This window comes from Falco rusticolus, chromosome 1 (assembly GCF_015220075.1).
Source record: "Falco rusticolus isolate bFalRus1 chromosome 1, bFalRus1.pri, whole genome shotgun sequence".
NCBI lineage: Eukaryota > Metazoa > Chordata > Aves > Falconiformes > Falconidae > Falco > Falco rusticolus.
Genome location: NC_051187.1, coordinates 69240742 through 69249604, shown reverse-complemented (window position 1 = coordinate 69249604; position 8863 = coordinate 69240742). Strand labels below are relative to the sequence as shown.

Sequence of the window (8863 nt, the reverse complement as noted above, 5' to 3'; positions counted from 1 at the left end):
GAACCACAGCTGCATCTTAGAATTTATTGTTTCATTTCAAAACAAAGACTAGAAATTCAATTGTATTTCACCTATTGAAACAACCCCCACCTTTACACAGGCCGAGAACTCTTCACATCTGTGTTGTTTCAATGTGCCCAGTACGGTATTTTACAGAGGCATACAGAATGTACTTTAAACACCCAGAATCTTAAGTGCATCCGTGGGACTGAAATAAATAATGTGCCACACAATGTTAAATATGCATAGAAAAATGTACCTTAGGCTGTTAGAAGATAAACAACAAATACATGCACCACACAAGGCATGCGTGGTGCCAACATTTCTCAAACTCTTTACTAAAGGCAACAAGATTATCTTAGCAATATATAAATAGTGGCTAACAAATTGATCGTTTATTTTAGTATGATTGGTTTGCTACGTTTTGACAAGAAGTCCACGCTTCAAAACCAATCCTCCAGACCATGATTTAAGAGTACCTTTGTGACAAATCTTTCAGCTATGTTGCATACAGTGTTTTAAAAAGAACTCTTGAGAATATCAAGAATCCAATACTAGCATACAGGCATGCCAGTATTAACCAGAGAAGAGCCTCAATATGCTCTTCACGTGTAGTCCACTTGACCAAGGCAGTATCTGTCATTTTCAGTCTATTTCAGCTTTGAGGATACTGCTCCTTATATTTTTATGTGTGTGTATATATATATACACAGATATATATAAAAATGAAGTGACAAACTGCCATTAGCATGAGTGTCCTCCTCTTAACTGTAACAGATACTAATTGAGGCGCTACTTAGCAGCAAAGATGTGTGCATGTTTTCAGCAAAATGTGTGTTGGAGTGGTTAATACACATTAGCTCTACTATAACTAGGAAGTTCATGAAGGTAGTATGCAAAATATTAGTACTTTCCCGTAATCTAAGTAATTCAATGGCTTTTGCTACATTTTATTGTTTATTCTGGTTTTGTTGGAACAGCTCCACTGATGTCCAACCCCCAAAACCCCAACAACTACGGAACATCAAAACCTGGCTTTGCCTTTGAGCAACGAGGGAAATGTGACCCTTCTGAGCTCCTGTGTGGCATACTGCCTGACCTAAGGATCCCCCTCTAGGAATCGATTCCACCCATACACATCCTACACGAGGACTTACTGGCTTCTAGTAAATACAGGAATTGGGACCTTAGATAGGAACTTTTTGTTGCAGAAGCTGATTTGCATTTTGTGGAATTCTATGTACTTTTGAGAACTACAGAACAAGGGTAGATAGTTTATCTTCCCCTAACAAACAACCAATTCTTAAGTTAATGTGCAATATTAGCACAGCTTTTAGGAAGTGTGTGCTTATCTAGAAAGAACTTGTCAAAAAGCTACTTGCAAAGTCACCTTTGTGGCCTCCATTATTAAGGTTACTTGATGCTACTGCAAAACTACTTTATATGGATGAAATACATGGGGTGGGGAAAGGAGGATTATAATGAGCTGTTCTATTTTTAGTACCGAACACCTTACCTCTTCAAAAGCAGTTACAAGGCTATAGTAGTTTCTATAAGCCGATAAACCTTACAGCTCACCATAGACACGGTTTCACTGTTGACAAATTCAAATACACATGTATTTACTCTGCTGACATAGGATCCAGTACCATCCCATGTAGAATTACAGGCCAGCAATTTAACTTCAGAATTTAATTCTGAGGTTTCAGTAACGCATCAGTACTGACATTTATGAGGAAAAAAGTCTGATCTCGACACTGCTGCAACAAGTCATGCTTTAGATTATTACCTGTTGAATAATGGATTCACACACGGTTCACGTTAAAGCACCCAAGAAAACACCTTTCTGGGGTAGTGAGCAAGTTGTAAGTACATCTTTAAAAATGTACTTCTAATATAAACAAGTTTTATAAATACTTCACATAAATTAAGCAACTGTAGAATGCCTAAACTGCACAGATAAAATGGGAGCTCAAGCGACACTTCCAGTAATGGCAACACTATTTCAAAATTGAAGTTACATTTCCACACTCCATATTACTTTGCAAAATTACTTACGCTAGTACAATGGCTTTTCTAACTACATGACAATATATGGCAGAAATAATGCAATATTTTAAAGTGAATCTGCCATTACCCCTCTCTTAGGAAACATATGGTATACCACGTAATTTTTGGGAAAATCATTATATCAACCTTTGGCAAGAAATGAAGACAAAAATCAGCCACTTCAGCCATCCTAGGCAAAACCACTTCCAACAACAAATTGACGTTCCTGTTGAAGTACTTCAGATTGCAGTTGTGTTCTCAGCAGCCTTTAAGGTCTTGGGATGCAGGACAAAACCCTCCTCTATTGGCAACTGAAGGCAGTCAAGATGGTTGCTAAGATCACATTCTTTATATATATTCTACTGATCCCAATTCAGGAAGGTACTTCAGTATGCATGTAGACTGAAAGCTTACTAAATCAGTGCCGCTGTTACAGCTAACAGGATGATGACATAATACTGCTGACTCTAACAGCCTTTGCTTAAAAATATGTAATAAATGTTAGTATAAACTGCTGTAGAAACAGAAATCCTTGAAGGCATGCAGTTACTTCATACAAATATATATAAGCACAAAAGAGAACTCCCCTAGCAGTGGTTTCTGTTTTAGTGTGTGGCTGCACATGGATTGACAGAAGTCTGACAACCTATATTATAACCTGTCACCTGAACCTTGAACAGCGTCCCATCCGCACACATACAGAGCTTGAAACGCAGCCAGTTCCCGTTACTAAACTGCTCCCCGTAGGAAGAGCTTGGCAGTCGCGATGGGCTGACCATCACAGTTCCGTTCAGGATAATGCTGTTTTCCTATTAAGAGGGAGAAAAAAAAATTACAACTTCTAATTTAAACAAGGCAGGTTGTTTTTGAAAGAGACAAGCTGGTTTAACAAATAAATGGCATCTTTAGGATGGCTGTAGAAGTAAACAGAATAAAAAAAGAACGTATGACAAGGTTTCATTTTTTAATTAAATTTGTGAATAATGCCCATGAATTTCTCAATTATAGTCAGCAATGTACTTTGCTGTTCCAGGAGACAGCAGTAGTGCGGCTTTTCCCTTTACAGACCTATTAGCAAATACAGTAAATCTAAAAAACACGGACATGAAATGGGAATTGGTGTTTGAATTCATACATGAAATTCATTCACATGAAATAAAAGTGCATATACCTCTATTTTTTTATCCTTTTAACCTTTTCCATCATTCCGTATGCCCTGCAATCTTAACAGTCTCCAGAAATTTTAAACGTATGCTGGCAAGTCTTACTACGGCAGCACAGGAGACAGTGCTCCTGTGTGCTCTGCGCCTCTGTCAAAGGTGGCTGACCCCAGTAAAGCCTCCAGAAGAAAAGATGAATTCGCCTTAGTATTCGTTTGAGGCCAATAGCTTAGCTTTAATGGCATTATGGGTTTTTAGTGTCTTCTCAGTAGTAAATCTTTGTTACCTAAAAACTGTCGAACCACTAATTAACAGCAAAGCAATAAACCACCTTTAAAAATCCTACTTGGTACAATGACGGCAACTAAACTTTTATGCGTGACTACTTTATATAAAACTGGAAACCATATAAAGCTACATCAGTTTGTTACCAGTCTAAATTTGAAACTAAGCTGTTCAAAAAATGTTCATTTGAAATACTTACTGCTTTAAGTTCCATGTTCCCCCCCATTCGAAACTCAATGGTCTTGCCTGTGATGAAAACACCTTCATTTCCACGGACAATAGCACGGCCATCAACCTTTATATTTAGATCACTGGTTGCATTGCTGGTAATCTAAGAACATACACAAAACCCAGCATATTACAGATCAGTGGAAATGTGTCAGTTGGGTTTCTCTGAGTAACTTTAATTACTATAAAAATATTGCTCCACAATTTAATAAAAAACTTCCATGTACTTTTTGCCCTTCTGCCATTATGCCTATGAAGCTTCTGTCCATTTGTTATTTTCCACATTCACATTTAAAAATAAGGATTACTTAATTTTGGAAGGTATGTGAAGTATTTATTTTTACAATAAAAATAGCAATTCATATGACAATTTTATGGGATACACATTTAACACCTGTAGCAAATACAGGCTTCCTGTTAGGACCAATTATGTAAACTTACTCCTCTGTTTTCATTTAATGCCTTCCTCCTATGTATTTATAGGTTTGTGGTTTTGGCTTTTTTTTTCCTGGAACATACTATTTAAGTGTTAGTCTGGCAGAGAAAACATGAAGAAGAGCAAACTAAACTTCTCTCCATCCCTAAAAGGATTGCTCAACGATTCCTAAGGCACACTCAGCCCTCTGTAAAACCACTGATAAATAAAGTATATTTAATGTAGAAACCCAAATAAGAACTTGTTTAACCTAGAAGCCATGAACTGACACACCTCCTATGTTGCTGTGATTGTTCTCTACCCCTTTACTCAGACTCCTGAAATTCTGACTGTATTAACGCTTATCTCCAATAGAAGGAAAATGAAACATTAAGTTCTAGTAATTATTTTTGTAAGATCTTACTTGGAAAAGAGAAACTTTTCCTAGAAATTTTATTCTTGAAAGTTACCCATGCACAAATGGATAAATACTTAATAAAAAGACACACAAACCTAGTTGGCACAGTATTCTGGGTACTATGCTCAATTAACGATGTCAGTTTTCATTTCTGTTCTAATTTTTAGGGTGATATACATTTTCAGAGCTGCATTTTTAGCTACATTTAGTCGAATTTCTAAATATGCTTGAAAGAGCAGATTAGTAAACTTTTTTCTTAGTCTGCAACTAAGGCGATTCTGTAATGAGCTTTTACAAAAAGTAAGTGGTAGTTAAGACGGACATACCCTCTCTGTAGAGGCCTTTTGTACATTCAATATTTTAACTCCATTTGGCAGATGAAACTCATGAGTTTCATAGTCTGTACTGAACAAGGTATTCTGTGTCCGTGGGTCAACAAATTCCATGCCAATATCGCTGGTAATAGAAGTTTTGTCTTTTTCCACACTAAGCTTGGTTGTTCCTTGCTGAAATACAATCTTCAGAAACAAAGTCATGAAGTTAGTGATGTTTCAAGTATGTTTATTAATAATGTGAGTGCAATTCCATAGTGTTGCTCACAAGCTTCCAATTAATGATATAACTTACAGGCTGATTATTTCCAGTGATCACCAAATCTTCATTACGTCTGCCTCCTACCGTGCTTTTATATAATGGATGTATAACACCCATGTCAGAAACTTGCTTAAACCGCAACAAGCCACTCTCATGGAACTCCATACTGTCACAGCCATTGGGACCAATTCGAATTACTGCCCAGATGACTAGTGTAATCTGAAAGAGAAGCACACATTCTCAAAGACTGTATTAACTAGAGGTTTTATTTGAAATAATTAATGCCAGTGCTTAAGTGAGCTTTAGATGTGAATTTACTTTAGTCTGTGTAATTCCTATTGGAAACATCAGAACACATTTGATTATGAAAAGTATTTTACATGATTTTTAGACTCATCTGAAATGGTAACTAAAATAATTTGTGTGTATATATATATATATATGGAATTAAATCATGGCCATTATTAGGTCTTTTTCCTGTTTAAGGGTAACCATTAGCTAAACAAATTTCCTGAACAAAGCAGCTCAGCTCAGGATATACTTACCCTTGAACTACAAGAAAGCACCTTCACAGGTGGATGTCCAATTGTGAAAAATAATTCATTAGTACTTAGCGATCAAGCAATAAAAAGGTGGCAGTTATAACAACGAAGGTTTAAAGTACAGTGGCTGATGAATTCTGAATGCTCACACGCAGCTCTGTTGTTATATGTAAAATGTTCCTGGTGTAACAGTTTACCATGAATGCATCTGTACTGCACTAATGACACTTTGCCCATTTGCTGTTACTGAGTTCTGGGAATTAAGAAACACTTTCGAGGTTCCTAATTCTGTGTTGCATAAATGGCAGGTTCCTTGCTGGGGACCATGATAACTAAAATAATCATGACTGGACTTATAAGATTGTTTCATATAATTTTGCTTAGACTACAAAAGAACAAAAAAGGAAAGGAGAAAAAATGAGAAATCTCCTTCAGTACATTTTAAGTCCTTCTCAGCCATACTGGAGTAAGTTCTATTCTCTAATAAATCAAAATGAAATATGCCCTAATGTTGCTTACAGCCTAAGTATTATACTCACAATCAGATTGATGACAGCCAAAATAAAGAGAAGAACAATCACACAAATGGCCAAGTTGCCTTTCCTGCCACGTAACCCTGTCTTATGGAGACGGTCTTCATCAATTGGAATGTATCCTGCTTTAAAGTTACTGTTGTGCTCCTTATTAATGTTCCTGCGTTCCACAGCCTTCTCCCGCATAGACTTCTTCACTGGGCCATTAGAACTTTGCTATAATAATACAAAGCGTGGATTAGCTGTTACAAGAAATGTAAATCCACCAAAATGACACACATGTATACATGCAAAAAATATAAATTTGTACTGACTAGTAGAATATATTAGACATTATGTTCAGCGGTATGTTTCAGTTTGCCGCCCTGTACTTACGAACATTTACACCCATTGCAATCTCTACTAACACAATGAATAAATTAAAATCCAGATATTTTCAGATAATGTATGCTTTTATACCTCACTTTTATCATGGCAAATAGGAACAATTAATGACATTCTTGCAGTAAAAAAACCCACAACAGCTGTAAAGAATTCCATCAAGTTTTAACTCTTGGGGATGATACAGGACATAATCCTGCAGGTCATTTACCAATACACAGGATTTTAGTTCCCTCCATGCTAATGCAGGATAGACTCTCAGTAAGTCTATCCAAAAGGAGTGTGGCAGATCCAGTTTTTAAGCTCAGTCTGATAGCACAGGGTTTGAATTCAACTTCTACTGCCTGCATGCAGCGTTAAGCAAAATACCACAAGGCTTCAAACTCGGCACGGAGAAGCTGGCCAGCCTAGCCTTAGTTTTGTCATTTGAAGATGCTAGATTGGAAGGGATATCCCATCAATGTAACAAATTAACACATAGAGGAAACTTGTAGGGAAAACGAACCTTAGCTGTCGTTTTCTACGTTTGCCCAAAATTTTGCTCCACCTCCCTCGAATGGAACACGTTGCTATTTAAGGGTTCAATACTTCAAAGAAGCAGCTTGATCCTTTTGATAGGATTAAGTTTGTTCATCTACTGATGAACCTTAAGCAAACTATGTTTGCATGTGTCTATACTGATGGAGCGGGTAAAACCGTCTTGTTTTCTTCTGTTGCCAAAGAACAAGGAAACGGTGTCGAGCAAGGTGCCTGACCTGAACAGCTCTACGGAGGGCTTCCTCAGAGATGTTCGGGAAGTCACTCTAACCCTGCACAAACTCAGAACTGGCTAGACAGGGAAACAGAAGAGGTCTGTGCCCTGGGGAAAAGGAGATGGAAATCTTGTACAACGGGACAGTGAGGTGTCCTCAGGACAGCCTGTTCGTGGAAGGAGGCGATGGTACCACGAAACTCCAAAGCGGTTTTTTCACCTGGCAAGGCAGCACGACGGAAGACGGCGCCAGGACTAGGAGAACGCGGCTGAAATGGTGACCGCTGGAACAGGCGCTGGAGCGTCCCTGCGGCCCTGGGCAGCGCTTCGGGCGGCAGGCACCGGCGGGGGCGGCACCGGGCCCCCCGGGCCTCCCACCCACCGCCGCCGAGGCTCCTGCACAGGCTCCCTCCGAACGCGTGTCCCGTGGAGAATGGGGAGCTCCCGGAAAAGGGGCCCTTCGCCCCGGCCCGCCCCCCCGGCGGTGGCAGCGACACCCCTCCCGACGGGTTTGGCTGCGCTGCCGTGACAGCTCGGACACCGAGCCCGAGCCGCGGCCGTGCCCACAGGCCGCCCCGCCGCACAGCTGCTGCCCGCGTCGCTCAGCGCGGCCCGCGCCTACCTACGCACGACAGTCACGTTCCTCTGCCGAAACGCCACGACACTTTATTTCGGGAACAGCAAGTGCTCCTGTGTCACAGACCCCGCGGCTGCGGGCTGGCCCGCCGGGCTGCACCGCGTCCCGCCCCGGCCGCGGGCTGCCTCTCCCCCGCCGAGGCGGCTGCCCCGCAAGGCACAGGCTGTCCTGGCCCCGCGGCGCCGGGCGCCGCTCGGAAACGCCGTGCGGGTGCCGCTGCCCCCTGGCCGGCTGCTGCGGGCGCGGGGGAGCTGGGCGGCCGGGGCGGCCCCGCACGCCCGCCGCGCCGGAGCGCTCTGGCACCAGCCCAGCCCCGGCAACGGCCGCGAAAACGGCACCCCCTCCGCAAGCAGCGGCCTCCGGCCGGGGCGGCGGCGCGGGCCTCGCTCCCGCCTCGCTCCCCCCTCGCCCCGGGGCACGCCCCCGCCGCCTCCCCGTGCCTGCGCCCCTGCGGGGACAGACCTGCTCGGAGGCGCCCGCCGCCATCTTCCTCCGCTGCTGCCGCCACCGCCGCCGCGCAGGGGCCTGCGGGCGCCCTCTGGCGGCGCGGGGAGGGCGGCGGCCGGGCCCAGCCGGGTGCCGCTCCGCAGCGCTGCGAGACCGGCTCTTGCCGCCGGCTCGCGAAACGCGGGACCCGGCGGCGCCACCTGCCGGCTGAGGGGGTACTGCCCCCGCGCACCCCGCCGGGCCCGAGGCGCGCCTGCCTGCGTTGCCGTGGCACCCGGCGCCCGGCCTACGTTTCAATCGCGTTCCAGTCGCGACTATAAAAGGCGGCGCGCACGGAACGCCGCCCAGAGCAGCGGGCCAGGCCGGCGTTGCCATCTCCTCAGCCGCGCCGCTCGCCCGCTGAGGGCTCCAGGAGGGACGGGA

General features: G+C 43.2%; 1 protein-coding gene across 1 annotated transcript; it reads right to left on the bottom strand.

The window, feature by feature from the left end:
- Positions 1 to 10: 10 nt before the first annotated feature.
- SGCB (sarcoglycan beta) lies at positions 11 to 8832 on the bottom strand. The gene is made up of 6 exons (XM_037383387.1): positions 8456 to 8832; positions 6231 to 6440; positions 5183 to 5368; positions 4882 to 5073; positions 3694 to 3825; positions 11 to 2858 (listed from the first exon to the last, which is right to left on the bottom strand). The coding sequence occupies exons 1-6, from the start codon at positions 8813 to 8815 to the stop codon at positions 2655 to 2657; spliced, it is 1284 nt and encodes a 427-aa protein (XP_037239284.1). The 5' UTR covers positions 8816 to 8832; the 3' UTR covers positions 11 to 2654.
- Positions 8833 to 8863: the final 31 nt, after the last annotated feature.